The sequence below is a fragment of the Pristiophorus japonicus genome, chromosome 3, assembly GCF_044704955.1.
Source record: "Pristiophorus japonicus isolate sPriJap1 chromosome 3, sPriJap1.hap1, whole genome shotgun sequence".
Lineage (NCBI taxonomy): Eukaryota > Metazoa > Chordata > Chondrichthyes > Pristiophoridae > Pristiophorus > Pristiophorus japonicus.
The window spans coordinates 67,437,573-67,453,914 of record NC_091979.1 but is presented as its reverse complement, the minus strand read 5'-3'; the positions used below and the strand labels follow the sequence as shown (position 1 = coordinate 67,453,914).

The 16,342-nt window shown below is 41.3% G+C and overlaps 1 protein-coding gene across 1 annotated transcript in view; it reads right to left on the bottom strand.

The window, feature by feature from the left end:
* Positions 1-16,342, bottom strand: part of LOC139253950 (lactase/phlorizin hydrolase-like) — a 118,221-nt gene that overhangs the window by 80,474 nt on the left and 21,405 nt on the right. Inside the window, exons 3-4 of the mRNA XM_070873607.1 lie at positions 7,265-7,321; positions 5,952-6,023 (exon numbers count right to left, since the gene is read on the bottom strand). Coding sequence (XP_070729708.1) covers positions 5,952-6,023; positions 7,265-7,321 — 129 coding nt within the window. The remainder of the gene's footprint in view (positions 1-5,951; positions 6,024-7,264; positions 7,322-16,342) is intronic.

Sequence of the window (16,342 nt, the reverse complement as noted above, 5' to 3'; positions counted from 1 at the left end):
ATCAAATGCCTTTTGAAAATCCATATGTACAACATCCATGACATTTTCAATACACATTGCCATTTGCTCAAAGAAATCTATTAAATTTGTTATACACAAATTGCTTTTTACAAATTCATGTTAGTTGTCCTTAACTAACCCATGTCCTTCTAAGCAAGTACTAATTGCACCCTGTATTAATGCATTTAGAAGCTTACCCACTACTGATATTAGGGTAACTACCTGGTTTAATCCCTTCTTCCATGGAGAACAGAGGTATTATATTGACAACCCTCCAATGCTCTGGACCATATTCCATATCGAAGGCTGTTTGAAAGATTGTGGTCAGAGCTTTTGCTATTTGACTTTCCTGAGGTAATGTACTCCATTAGAATCTTCACCATTCCTCATCCTCCATATGATAATTTCCTTTTTTTTTCAGTCTCTAATCATCCTAATCTTTTCTAAACTATTCTTTTATTTTTATGTGTTTCTAAAATCCTTCATTATTTCGCTTCATGTTACCTTCATGACGAGATAGAGAGGGGGGTAAAAAGGGAGGGGGGGTCGCGGGTGATTAAAGGAACTATTACAGCTGTGAGGAGTGATGATATGTTAGAGGGATCATCAAACGAGGCCTTACGGGTTGAACAGAAAAACAAACAAAGGGGCGATCACATTGCTGGGCGTGTATTATAGACCCCTGAACAGTGAGAGGGAGATAGAAGAGCAAATATGTCGGCAAATTTCTGAGAAGTGCAAAAACTATAGGGCAGTAGAGGATTTCAACTATCCTGATATTAACTGGGACAAAATTAGTGTGATGGGTCTAGAGGGTGCAGAATTCCTAAAATGCATTCAAGAGCAAGCCCAATATGGAAGCTGGTGGTTCTGGATTTAGTTTTAGGGAATGAAGCTGGGCAGGTGGAAGGGGTATCAGTGGGAGAGCATTTAGGTGCTAGTGACCATAATTCAATTAGATTTAAGGTAGTTATGGAAAAGGACAAAGATAGTCCAGGAATAAAAGTTCTAAATTGGGGAAAAGCCAACTTTGCTAAGCTGAGAGGTGATTTGGCCATAGTGGACTGGAAACAGCTACTTGAAGGTAAATCAGTGTCAGAGCAGTGGGAGGCATTCAAGAAGGAGATCCAGAGGGTTCAGGCCAAATATGCGCCCTTAAAGAAAAAGGGTGGGACTGACAAATCTAGAGCCCCCTGGATGTCTAGGGACATACAGAGTAGGATAAAGAAAAAAAGGGAAGCTTGTAACAGATACCGAGGGCTAAATACTGCAGAATCTCTCGAGGAGTATAGAAAGTCCAGGGACGAAATTAAAAAGGATATTAGGAAAGCAAAGAGAGAGCATGAAAAATTCTTAGTAAGTAAAATCAAGGAAAACCCCAAAGATGTTTTATAAATATATTAAGAGCAAGAGGATAACTAAAGAAAGGGTAGGGCCTATTAGAAACCATGAGGGTAATCTGTGCGTGGAGACAGAAGATGTGGGTATGGTTCTTAATGAATACTTTGCGTCTGTTTTCACAAAAGAGAGGGGCGATGTAGACACTGCTATCGAGGAGAAGTGTGAAATATTGGATGAAATAAACATACTGAGAGAGGAGGTGCAGCTTTGAAAATTGATAAGTCCCCATGCCTGGATGAAATGTATCCCAGGCTGTTAAGTGAAGCAAAAGAGGAAATAGCAGAGGCTTTGACGATCATTTTCCAATCCTCTCTGGCTTCAGGTGTGGTGCCAGAGGACTGCAGGATTGCTAATGTGGTATCTTTGTTTCAGAAGGGAGAGAGGAATAGACCGAGTAATTACAGGCCAGTCAGCCTAAACTCAGTGGTGGAAAAATTATTGGAAAAATTCCTGAAAGACAGGATAAATCTTCATTTAGAAAGATACGGATTAATCAAGGACAGTCAGCACGAATTTGTTAAGGGAAGGTTGTGTCTGACTAATTTGATTGAATTTTTCGAGGAGGTAACCAGGAGGGTCGATGAGGACAGTGCGTATGATGTAGTGTATATGGATTTTAGCAAAGCTTTTGATAAGGTCCTACACGGCAGACTAGTCACGAAAGTAAAAGCCCATGGGATCCAGGGCAAAGTGGCAAGTTGGATCCAAAATTGGCTCAGAAGCAGGAAGCAAAGGGTAATGGTTGATGGATGTTTTTGTGACTGGAAGGATGTTTCCAGTGGGATTCCGCAGGGCTCAGTACTGGGTCCCTTGCTTTTTGTGGTATACATCAATGATCTAGACTTGAATATAGGGGGTATGATTAAGAAGTTTGCAGATGATACTAAAATCGGCTGTGTGGTTGCTAACAAAGAAGAAAGCTGTAGACTGCAGGAAGATATCAATCAACTGGTCAGGTAGGCAGAACAGTGGCAAATGGAATTTAATCCGGAGAAGTGTGAGGTAATAATTTTGGGGCGGTCTAACAAGGAAATGGAATACACATTAAATGGTAGGACACTGAGAAGTGTAGAGGAACAAAGGGACCTTGGAGTGCAGGTCCACAGATCCCTGAAGATAGCAGGCCAGGTAGATAAGGTGGTTAAGAAGGCATATGGAATGCTTGCCTTTATTAGCTGAGGCATAGAATACAAGAGTAGGGGGGGGTTATGCTTGATCAGTATAAAACACTGGTTAGGCCACAGCTGGAGTATTGCGTGCAGTTCTGGTCACCGTATTACAGGAAGGACATGATTGCACTGGAGAGGGTACAAAGGAGATTTACGAGGATGTTGCCGGGAGTGGAAAATCTTAGCTATGAGGACAGATTGAATAGGCTGGGTTGTTTTCCTTGGAACAGAGGAGGCTGAGGGGAGACCTCATTGAGGTGTATAAAATTATGAGGGGCCTAGGTATAGTGGATAGAAAGGGCCTATTTCCCTTAGCAGAGGGGTCAACAACCAGGGAGCATAAATTTAAAGTAATTGGTAGAAGGTTTAGAGGGGATTTGAGGGGACATTTCTTCACGATGAGGGTTGTGGGGGTTTGGAACTCACTGCCTGAAAGGGTGGTAGAGACAGAAACCCTCACCACATTTAAAAAGTACTTGGATGTGCACTTGAAGTGCCAGAATCTGCAGGGTTACAGACCTAGAGCTGGAAAGTGGGATTAGGCTGGATAGCCTCTTGTTGGCCGGCATGGACACGATGGGACAAAATGTGCTGTAAACTTCTATGATTCTATGATTCTGCCTGTCTTTCTTTAAACCTTCTCCTAGCCTTTCTAGCCTCCTTTTACTTTCCCTCTATATTTTAAGCATTCTGCTTGATTTACTTTTGTATTTGTAGTCCGAGATATGTCATGAGCTTTTTCCTTAAGTTTCATTTTAATTTTAACTTCACTACTCATCAAAGAAACTCCAGATTTTGCTGCACCTCATCTAGCTTGTAACCTAATCATGTTTGAATATTTTGAATTTGTGCACTGTCTTATTTGCCAAGATGTTTTCCTAACTTATCTGGGCTACTACCCTTTTTATTTCATTGAAATTGGCTTTTTGCAGTTCAAGTATTATTTCCCACCTTTTCAATTTTCACATTGAATCTAATTATGTTATAGACGCTATTTCCTGGATATTACCCAACCCTTATATCATCTACTTATCTCACTTAGAACTAGATACATTTTAATTAATGAGAATATATTTATATTTACAAATATAAAATGCTGCCTCTTCCCTTGTTGGACTAAAAACATACTGATCTGGAAACCAGTCCTGAACACGTTGTAAAAACTCTTCCCATTCTTTGCCATTACTTGTACCGCAGTCTGTCTTTGAGTAATTAAAGTCATCCATTATTATAACCTTGTTGTTCTTGCATTCTACTCTAATTTGTCTACATATTTCTTCCTCTATCTCCTTTCCAGTGCTCGACAGTCTGTAATAAAATCCCAGTAATGAGCATTTGGGCCGCTTTTGAGACATAACTGAACTCTTACAACAGTTTGAACAGAGACTCCCAGGACACAGTGAAAAGCAAGTTCTTAGTAATTCCAAGACTGCAACCACGTCATGTTACATCTTTGTACAAGGGAGGGGATTGAGGGGGTTTGAAGGATAAAGAGACAACATGAGAAAAAAATTAACGGATAACAGAAAAGGGAACCCAAAAATATTTTATCAACATATAAAAAGTAACGGATAGTTAAAGGAAAGGTGGGGCTGATTAGGGACAGAAAAGGAAATCTTCCTGTGGAGACAGAGGGCATGACTGAGGTACTGAATGAATACTTTGTATCTGTCTTCACAAAAGAAGAGGATGAGGTTTGTGTTGCAGTGGAGGAGGAGGAGTAGAAATATTGGATAGGATAAAAAGAGATAGAAAGGAGGTACTAAGTAGGTTGTCATCACTCAAAGTTAACAAGTTACTCAATCCATATGGGATGCATCCTAGGTTGCTAAGTGAAGCTAGGATGGAAATAGAAGACGTTTTGATTACAGTCTTTCGATCCTCCTTGGATATGGGGGTGGTGTCAGAGGACTGGAAGTGGTGGGAAAACTACAAGAGACCATTTTCAAGGACAAAATTAATTCTCACTTGGAGAAGCAGGGGTGAATAAGCAACAACCAGTATGGATTTGTTAAAGGCAAATCATGTCTGACTAACCTGATTGAGTTCTTTGATGAAGTAATAAAGTGGGTTTATGAAAGTAGTGCAGTAGTTGCATACATGGACTTTCAAAAGGCTTTTGATAAAGTGCCACACAACAGACTTATTTGGAAAATAGAAGCATATGTTATTAAAGGGAGAGAGGTAACTTGGGTATGTAATTGGCTAAGGGATAGGAGGTAGAGAGTAGTGGTGAACGGATGTTTTTGTGACTGGAGGGAAGTATCCAGTCGGGTCCCCCAGAGATTGGCATTCGGACCAGTGCTTTCTTGTTATTAAACAAATGACCTAGCCTTGGGTATAGGGGTACAATTTCAAAGTTTGTGGATGATACAAAACTTGGCAATGTAGTAAATAGTGAGCAGGATAGTAGCAGACTTCACGAGGACATAGATAGATTGAAATGGGAAGACACATGGTCGATGCAATTTGATACGGATAAATGTGAAGTGATGCACTTTGGCAGAAACAACATGGAGAGGCAGTAGAGTCTAAATGGTATTATTTTGAGGGGGGTACAAGAGCAGAGGGACCTGGGGGTGCATATTCACAACTCCTTGAAGATGGCGGGGCAAGTTGATGGCAGTTAAGAAAGAGTATAGGATATTTGGTTTTGTAAATACGGACAATGAATACAAAAACAAGGAAGTCATGCTAAACCTTTACAAATCACTGGTTAGGATTCAGCTGAAGTATTGTGCACAATTCTGGGCACCACACTTTAGGAAAGATGTCAAGGAGAGGGTACAGAGGAAGTTTACCAGAATGATACCAGGGACAAGGGACTTCAGTTATGTGGAGAGACTGGAGAAGTTGTGATTGTTCTTCTTAGAGCAGAGAAGGTTAACGGGAGACCTAATAGAGGTATTCAAGACGATGAGGGGAGCAAGCAGGGAGAAAGTGTTTCCTCTGGCAAGTGGGTCGATAACCAGAGGTCATAGATTTAAAATAATTGGCAAAAGAACTAGAGGGGAAATGAAGAGAAATTATTTTACAGAGGGTTGTTATGATCTGGAATGCACGACCTGAAAGGGTGATGGAATCAGATTCCAAAGGAGCTTTCAAAAGGCAATTGGACATTCAGTTGAAGAGAACTAATTTGTAGGGTTATGGGGAGAAAGCTATGATGTGGGACTAATTGGACAGCTCTTTCAAAGAGCTGGCACAGGCTGAATCATCCATTCTGTGCTGTAAGATTCTGTAATAACCTGTTATGCTCCTCGCAAATGAACAATTCAATATGAAAAAATCTTCAGTCTTACTGATGATTTCAACACTTAAAAACTGAAGAATGTTTGCATCTTTGTACAAAGAAAATGGTATATTTTATTTTAACTGTACCTTGATTTTTGTCAGGTTTTCCTGTAAGGAATCTTCATTGGCTTTTGAGATTTCATTTCCTAAACTGTCAGTCTGAAAGAACAAAGATTACTGATCAGTTACAGAGCCCAGAGATCCAATACAAAATTACCAGGTGATCTGTACACTGAAAATGTTCGAACAATTTTGTACTGCATGGCCACAGAGCAACAACAATACAATTCAAGTGATTTTGTAGTTTTTGTGACAGACTTTCCAACTCTAAACTCTCAAGATTTCAATTTTACATCTCATTCTCAATTGATTTTGGAACTGTTCTGTTTACATACATGTCACCAGACCTCAGCTAGGTCACTCAGAGGATTGTGAGAGCAGAGAACTGCATTTTGAAGAAAATAAAAAATAGCAGGGTCAATGTCATGCACAGAAGCACAGTCAGCTAATTGGGTTGGTGGAGCAACACTGCTGACTGCTGTGACAGCCTATGGTGAGGAGTACCCTACATATTTAACCAAAGGAGGAAGCATAATATTCAGGGGAAAAGATAAAAGGAAGTGTTTTCGATCAAAATGTTTCAATCAGCGTGTCAGCTGTGGCTCGGTGGATAGCACACTCTTGCCTCTGAGTCAGAAGGTTGTGGGTTCAAGTCCCATTCCAGGGACTTGAGCACAAAAATCTAGGCTGACACTCCAGTGCAGTGCTTGAGGGAGTGCTGCACTGTTGGAGGTGCTGTCTTTCGGATGAGACGCTAAACCAAGGCCCCGTCTGCTCTCTCAGGTGGATGTAAAAGATCCCATAGCACTATTTTGAAGAAGAACAGGGGAGTTATCCCCAGTGTCCTGGCCAATATTTATCCCTCAATCAACATAACAAAAACAGATTATCTGGTCATTATCACATTGCTGTTTGTGGGAGCTTGCTGTGCACAAATTGGCTGCTGTGTTTCTGACATTACAACAGTGACTACACTCCAAAAGTATTTCATTGGCTGTAAAGGGCTTTGAGTCATCTGGTGGTCGTAAAAGGCGCTACATAAATGCAAGACTTTCTTTTTTTCTTTCAAAGCAATTCTCATATAATTATGTATAAAATTTACCGTCTACTCTCAGTGTTCTCCACTAACACCACTGGCAATGCCTAGTTCTTCAATTAAATGCGTAGCTCTTATATCAATTTCAATCATTATTTAAATCCTGGTGACCATCCAAATATTTGTAAATATTAAATATATTCTCATTAATTAAGGTTTACCATAGAAGGTTAGTGCACCTGTAATTAAATGTTCAAGTATAACCATTAATTAAGGTATAGTACAGTATAACACTACGTCTCACCTTATGATTTGGTGCACAATCGTATGAAACAGTTACAGCAATCAAGTCCAGCATTTTCTGTAAGTAAAAAGCAGTATTGTATAAAATAAGTAACTCTATCCAACTTGTAAATTGCTTTCTGCAGCTCCCAAATACATTTTTTAAATCGTCTTCAAAATGATTATTATGAAACATCATATTAAAGTCCAGTGATGGAGGGCTTTGGGAATCATAAGTCCAAAGTCACTTGTTCCTCCCAAGCATGCTACACTTACCAGGTCATATCTCAAATTATTCATATACTGATGCCAATATGTCATTTTCTGAAAGAAATCTTTCTCATTTGCACTTGAATGTAAGGAGAAAAGACAAGCTATGATTTCGGGTGCAGATTACCATGAAGAAGGCACACATATTCTGACAGGCTCTGCTGTGCATTTCCAACATTTTTCTTTTTTTAATTACATTCCAATACATGTTCCAAATGGTGTCATTTCCCATTGATCTTCAGAAGCACAGACCCCCTACCCCACGCATTTCACAACTTGCCCACTTCACCAGCATGCATGGGCCCTGAAATTGCAGTTGGAGGTGTACCTCTGGAGTACGCCTCCGACCTGCAAAATATTTCTGAACTTTCCCCTTGGCTCCCAGGCTGTGAAAAGTTCTGGTCTCAGGCCTCCAGGTGTACGCCTGCATAAAGACCCATGGATCCCAGGGATGCAAACAGTTTGGAAGCATCCCTTGGATCATGTGGATCAGGTCCTCCAATCACAAAGGAGGATTGCATTGCAGTAATTTTTGAATAAAATTCCCTACTGGCATGCAATGGAATCCTCAAATAACTAAACAATTTAGACAATTCTAATAAATATAAATGTTCTGATTTTCAAATTTAATTAAAAGTCCCTTAATTACACCAAATACAGTAAAAATTTACCTTTTTGAAAAATAATTTTAAACATTTTAACCCAGGCCAATATTTACATAAACTAATTTTAAGTGCTTGTGCATCATTTTTTATTTAAAAAAATTAATTTAAGAGTAATAATAACTCTTATGCTGGTGAAACCATGTACTGGCCCTGCTTTTACCAGCCATAGGAGTTTTGTGGACAATTGCTGGGCAGTTGTTGGGAAAATAGCCAGTCCAGTTGGTCCGTATGATCTCACAAGGTGTACCTTGACAGATTGCAAGTTCTGGGTTTGCGCATATGCCTTTCAGAAGGATTAGGATGGCGTACGCTGAGCGTATGCTGAAGACATTGCAGTTTCTGCCCCATAGTATGCAAGGAGTGCAATTTACAGGCATTAGTGAGTCACAAATTAGTAGAGGACTCAACGGGTGATATCACGTGGATTCAGAATACCAGACATCAACACACCATTGTATTGGCTCGAAGCAACTTAACAGCTAATAGAGCTAATAGAGATTTTTTTTTGGGGGGGGGTATAATAATCAGGTACACCAACAAAGAGTTAACTGGCAGATTTTATCGCCATAAACAGCTCAATAGCATTATGGGGATCAAATTAAACAGAGGAGTAGAGAGAGCAGGATATCAGAGGGGCCAGAGAGAGAGAGAGAGCAGGCTATCAGAGCGGGCAGAGAGAGAGAGAGCAGGATATCAGAGGGGGCAGAGAGAGAACAGGATATCAGAGGGAGAGAGAGAGAGAGCAGGATGTCATAGGGGGAGAGAGAGAGAGCAGGATGTCAGAGGGGGAGAGAGAGAGAGCAGGATGTCAGAGGGGGAGAGAGAGAGAGCAGGATGTCAGAGGGGGAGAGAGAGAGAGCAGGATGTCAGAGGGGGAGAGAGAGAGAGCAGGATGTCAGAGGGGGCAGAGAGAGAGCAGGATGTCGGGGGGGGGAGAGAGAGAGAGCAGGATGTCAGAGGGGGAGAGAGAGAGAGAGCAGGATGTCAGAGGGGGAGAGAGAGAGAGAGCAGGATGTCAGAGGGGGAGAGAAAGAGAGCAGGATGTCAGAGGGGGAGAGAGAGAGCAGGATGTCAGAGGGGGAGAGAGAGAGAGCAGGATGTCAGAGGGGGAGAGAGAGAGAGCAGGATGTCAGAGGGGGAGAGAGAGCGAGCAGGATGCCAGAGGGGGAGAGAGAGAGCAGGATGTCAGAGGGGGAGAGAGAGAGAGCAGGATGTCAGAGGGGGAGAGAGAGAGAGCAGGATGTCAGAGGGGGAGAGAGAGAGAGCAGGATGTCAGAGGGGGAGAGAGAGAGCAGGATGTCAGAGGGGGAGAGAGAGAGAGCAGAATATCAGAGGGGGAGAGAGAGAGCAGGATGTCAGAGGGAGGGAGAAAGAGAGCAGGATGTCAGAGGGGGAGAGAGAGAGAGCAGGATATCAGAGGGGGAGGGAGAGAGAGCAGGATGTCAGATGGGGGGTAGAGAGAGCAGGATATCAGAGGGGGAGAGAGAGAGAGCAGGATGTCAGAGGGGGGTAGAGAGAGCAGGATGTCAGAGAGTGAGTGAGAGAGAGAGCAGATGTCAGAGGGGGAGAGAGAGAGAGCAGGATGTCAGAGGGGGAGAGAGAGAGAGCAGGATGTCAGAGGGGGGGAGAGAGAGCAGGATGTCAGAGAGTGAGTGAGAGAGAGAAGGATACCGGAGGGGGAATGAGACGCTATGATTAAAATTGCTTACTTTTGGTGATAAACCAATTTTGAACTGTATTAAACAAACTGCACCAAGTTACCACTCTTAAATATAGTACGGAATATATTTTATATAGCAACATTTTGGGGGAAAAAATTACATTCTAAAATGCTGCCCGATTGTGCTGGTTCATGCCAGATTTTAAGTTTGCCGATATGTAAATGAGTTTGCGTGGAAATCTGAGGGAAAAAGAACACTAGCACAATTTTGGGCACAATTTTTGGATCGCTAAAGCGGAAACTCCAGGCCGCACTGCAGTAAAGGAATCAAGTTTGTGATACCTTCACAGAGCACAGCACACACAGCTTCCTAACATGGCAGGCAGCTCTCTCGGAAGTCTCCGGAATCTGCCGGTTCTGTTTATTATTAACCCTGCACTTGCAGTACACAATATGTCCACATCCACAGTGTGGAGCTACAAACATTACAAGCTTACAGACATTACACTTCTCCCTCCTTAATGAAGAAGCCATCATAATAAACATCATACATAACTTTCATGTTTATACATAACACAGGATATAAACTTATTTTTTTTCCATATTTACAAAATTAACTTTACCAATTGTTTTCTGTTTCGAAGAGGATACCTTCACTCTCGAATAGAACCTTCCAAACATGGTCTCGAATCTAAACTCATTCGAGGCTCATCCTGAGGAACGTTTTCCTCCATGGAATTTCCTTGATTTTCATTTGAAGTCACTCTAACTTCAGGCTCTTTGTTTTCCTGACTCGGACTCAGACTTTCATTCTGATTCTCTCCTGAATTTGTTTCCAGTACATTGGATTTAGGATTTGCTACTGGTATATCAAAACTATCTGATGAGTCAGAAATAATTGAATCATTCCCACCTTCAACTCCTTCCATGTCTGTTGGTAAAATATGATCAATATGAACAAACCTAACCTGTCCATTATTAAACATCTTTACCAAATATGTGCGGGGACCACATATCTTTACCACTCTTCCTGGTAACCACTTTAACCATTTATGGTGATGGTTCTTCACTCTCACCTTCTGGTTTAATTTCACACCTCTCTCTTTTACTCTACCCTTATCATGATTCTCTTTCTGTCTTAATTGTGTCTCTTCTACGGACTGTGCCAAATTTGGCTTTAACAACGAGAAACTGGTTCGTGGCTGTCGTTTGAGAAACAACTCTGCTGGTGTTCTACCAGTAGTTGTATGAGGAATATTTCGATATGTAATCAAAAAATTAGCCAATTTGTGATCCAATGACAACTGTCGTTTTCTTGGATTTGGATCTAACATTTGTTTTATGAGGGCACGTTTTACAATTTGTACAGTGCGCTCTGCTGCATCATTCGAAGCAGGATGGTATGGTGGAACCTTGGTATGTTTCACACCATTTTTGCTCGTGAATTGTGCAAATTCTTCTAAATGAAATTGTGGTACATTATCCAAAACAATTTCTTCAGGGAGGCCAAATGAAGAAAATAATTTTCGTAAAATGTCCAATATTTTACTTGTTGTTATTTTCCACATTGGAAACACCTCAACCCATTTCGAATGGCTATCAATCACAATGAACAATTGTTGTCCTTCTAACTCAGCAAAATCAATATGTAGCCTTTGCCACACCCTAGGAGACCATTTCCATGGCTGTAATGGTACTGATGGTGGTTGCTTGCTTATCGATTGACATGTCGTCCACTGACTCACGATGTACTCTATATCTTTATCAAGACCTGGCCACCATAAATAACTGCGTGCAAAACTCTTGGTCAAGCACATTCCCAGGTGCTGGTCATGGAAGTCTCCTAATAATTTGGACCTGAATTTATTTGGTATAACCACTCTTGCACCCCACATGATACAATCTTTATTGACTGATAATTCATTCCTACGAATGAAGAATGGATATGTATCTTTGCCTGTTACCTGGTTTGGCCATCCATTTGCAATATACTCATACACCTTTGACATCACTGGGTCACGTTTGGTTGCTCTACCAATCTCTTCAGCTTTGACTGGCAGTTCATCAATGTATGAAAAATAAAACACTTCTTTCCTATCGGGTGGGGAAGGCAATCTAGACATTGCATCAGCATTACTGTGATCAGCTGATCATCTGTATTCAATATCATATATATATGCTGACAAAATCACAACCCATCTCTGCATTCGGGCTGCAGCTAATGTTGGAACTGGGGACTTTGGATGGAGGATTGCTGTTTGGGGCTTATGATCCGTAACGATGGTAAACTTACGACCATACAAGTATTAGTGAAACTTCTTGACCCCAAAAATTAATGCCAAGGCTACCCTTTCAATTTGCGCATAATTACTCTCACTGGCACTGAGAGTGCGTGAAGCAAAAGCAATTGGTCTCTCCTCCCCACTACTTAATAAATGAGAAATCACTGCCCCAACTCCATATGGAGAGGCATCACATGCTAGCTTAATCTCCTTAGATATGTCATAATGAACTAACATGGTGCTCTCTATCAATTTGCTTTTACACTCCTTGAATGCTGTATCGCATTCTTTTGACCACTTCCAATGGACTTGTTTTTTCAAAAGTTCATTCAGTGGATGTAATGCTGTAGCCAAATTTGGTAGGAACTTCCCATAATAATTCAAAAGACCCAAGAATGAACGAAGTTCAGTGACATTCCTGGGAGGGGTGCATTTGTAATTGCATCCAATTTTTCCATGGTTGGATGTAAACCATCTTTGTCTACTCTGTACCCTAAGTACTTCACTGAGTTTTTAAATAACTCACACTTATGAGCAGACACTTGTACTCTGTGCTTCTCTAACCGTTTGAGGACTTCATTCAATATGTTATTATGAATTTGCCTATTTGGTGCTGAAATTAATATGTCATCCAAATAACATACTACCCCTTCAATACCTTGCAAAATCTTGTTCATCACCCCTTGGAATATGGCAGGGGCGGAAGACACTCCAAACGGTAGCCTATTACATTGATATAGGCCTAGATGAGTATTTATAGTCAAACATGACTTGGGCTCCTCATCTAGTTCAAGCTGTAAGTAGGCATTCGTAAGATCCAGTTTTGAGAAGATCTGACCACCTGTCAGTATGGTGAGCAAATCTTCTATATTCGGCAATGTATTGGGAACATTACCCTCTGGAACCTGGTTACGGTTACTTTATAATCACCACACAATCTTACCTTACCATTAGACTTAGGTACAACAACAATGGGTGTAGCCCAATTACATCGATCTATCTTACAAATAATGTTCTCAGTCTCTAGTCTTTTGAGTTCTTGCTCAACTTTCTCCTTGAGTGCATATGGTACGGAACGTGGCTTGTAGTAAACCGATCTAGCGTCCTTCTGTACCCTGACACTCGCCTTGAAACCTTGGATCGGACTGCCTGTTTCACAGAACACCTTCGGATACTGCTTGATAACCTCATCCGTTGATGAAAATCTCACTTCCACACAGAAAATCTTACTCCAATCCAGCTTCAGTGAGCTCAACCAATTTCTTCCTAGTAAGGCAGACTTGTCTCCTTTCACTACTATTAGAGGCAAGTTCTGAAATTGATCTTTATATTTCACCGGTACGGTGATACGACCTACCACAGGAATTTTCTCTCCCGAGTAGCCCCGCAACGCTATCTTGGATTTCTCCAGTTGGAAATCACGCAATTTGTCGCGGTATAGTGACTCCGGTACTACACTCACAGAGGCACCCGTGTCAATTTCCATTGGTATCTTGAATCCCGCAACATCTATGTGGATTTTGATGCTGTCCGTTAACCTCGTGCTCCTGATGACGTGTAACTCTAACATCTCCTCGTTCTGTTGTTGTTCTTCCATGCTATGTAGTCTGTTGGGATTTCTACTCATAGCTTTGAACACTGGACTCATAGCTTTAAAAGCTGATTTACCCTTCAGTCGGCATGCCTTCGCAAGATGCCCAGTCTTCCTGCAGAAGAAACACTCTGTCTTCACATATGGACAACTTTGAGCAATGTGTTGTCCCAGGCACCTATAGCACGACTTCGACGCTCTGTTAGAATTTCCAGTTTCTGAGACTTTGGGCCCCCATCGTCTTTTACTTTGAACCTGCAGGTGATTTACCTCGGTTGACTGATGACAGTAATTATTATTTAATTCTCGGGAATATTGTTCAGCCATGCCCATCGACCTTGCTGTCTGACAAGCAATCTCAAAAGTCAAGTCATCCGTCGTCAATAACTTCCTTCTGATCACATCATTTTTTACCCCACAAACAAAACGATCCCGTGATGCTCGGTTTTTGAAAGTTTCCAAAATTACAGTGCATCAATAGCTTTTTTAATGCAATGATGTAATCACATACTTTCATCAGATTTTTGATTCCGAATCCCGAAATGATAGCTTTCAGCAATTTCTAACGATTTGTGGTTATAGTGCTGCTCCAGCTTTGTTAAAATCTCTTTAAGCGTTGTGTCCTTTGGCTTGTCAGGCACAAGTAGATTTACAAGAGTGTCATATAATGCCGGACCTGCCTCCGATAAGAAGATCGCTTTCTTACATTCCAACACAGCCCGGTTCTGGACTGCATTGTCTGGAACTTCGATTATGTTATTTGCAGTGAAATACATTTCTAGCCGATCCACATACGCTTTAAAACGTTCCCAGTCGTGTCTATATTCTCCCAAATGTCCCAATATACCTGCCATTTTAATCTCTAGCTGTTCACATCGTGTGCTGTATTTTACCTCGGATTTTGTAGCTTTTTTTCCAAAGACAGAAACTTTCAAAGTCTCTCTGTCGGCTGGCTGAATCCTTCACCAACAAAATTTAAGCTTTAAATCATCTGAAAAATCCCATCTTCCGTCGCCAAATGTGATATCTTCACAGAGCACATCACACACAGCTTCCTAACATGGCAGGCAGCTCTCTCGGAAGTGTCCGGAATCTGCCGGTTCTGTTAATTATTAACCCTGCATTTGCAGTACACAATACGTCCACATTCACAGTGTGGATCTACAAACATTACAAGCTTACAGACATTACAAAGTTGTTGATAATTGCTTCGTGCTGACCAGATATTTTCATGGTATAATCAAATGATCACTCCCAAATATTGCCTCCAAATTTATTTTGCTAGCCACTTCGGTTTTGCCCATTTGTAAAGGCTGAAATATACTTTAAAAATATTTATTGCTTTTTTTTAAGTCAGCATCAAGTTTTTGACCTTTAAGTGGTCACATTCCTTTAAACTGTTAGCCTTTAAGGACTGCTGACACAATTATTTCCCTCCCACTCCTCTGGTGAAATGCCAGCAGCAAAACCATCTAAGCCAGGACTCTTCATAAATTATTCATCAGGACTGACCTAGAACATCCCGGGAGTTTGGGCCAGTGAGTAGTTGGCAAGTATTATATGTGCTGTGCTCTGGTCCTGGCACTTTAGCACCATGACTGAGAAATATCCCTTCCTCTCTCAACTCTGCTATTGGGGGGAGATGGTGAACAGAGATGAGGTGTTTCCCCATAGTCATTTCCTGATGGATAGCTCAGGAGCACTGTAGACCTAGAAACAATTCACCTGTCAACTCCTTGGCCACATTTGGTGCAAGGCCTGCAGCAAACTAGAAAAGGAAAGGAGAAAATAATTTGAAAAGAGGGAATAAGTTCTCTCAACAAAGAGCAAAAACTGGCTATTTTGGGGTTTAAAAGCTGGATGTGTAATTTAATTTTACATTAAATTGATGCAAATAATCTAGGCTGACATTTCAGCGCAGTGCTGCACTGGCAGTGGTGCCATCTCAGGTGGACCTAAATGATCCCAGGACATGATTCAAAGAAGAGCAGGGCAGTTCTCCCGTTGTCTTTGCCATCCTTTAGTCCTCGACCAACACCAAAAACAGATTTATCTAGTCATTTATCTCACTGCTGTTTGTGTGTCCTTGCTGTGTGCAAATTGGCTGCCATGTTTCCTACATTACAACAGTGATTACATTTCAAAAGTACATAATTGGCCGTGAAGCGATTTGGGGTATCCTGAGGAACATAGGAACAGGGGTAGACCATTGAGCTCCTCGAACTTGTTCCACCATTCAGTGAGATCATGGCGGATCTGCAACTTAACTCCATATACCTTTGGCCCATATCCCTAAATACTTTTAGTTAACAGAAAGCTATCATTCTCGAATTTAAAATTAACAATTTATCTGGCATCAATTGCTGTTTGCGGAAGAGAGTTCCAAATCTCTACCACCCTTTGTGTGTCGAAGAGTTTCCTAATATCACTCCTGAAAGGCCTGACTCTAATTTTTAGACTATGCCTGGAGTCCAGGAATCCCCAACCAGCGGAAATAGTTTCTCTCTATCGATCCTATCTATTCCCCTTAATATCTCAAAAATTTCGACAAGATCACCCCTTAACCATCTAAATTCTAGGGAATACAACCCTAATTTGTGTAATCTCTCCTCGTAACTTAACCCTTGAAGTC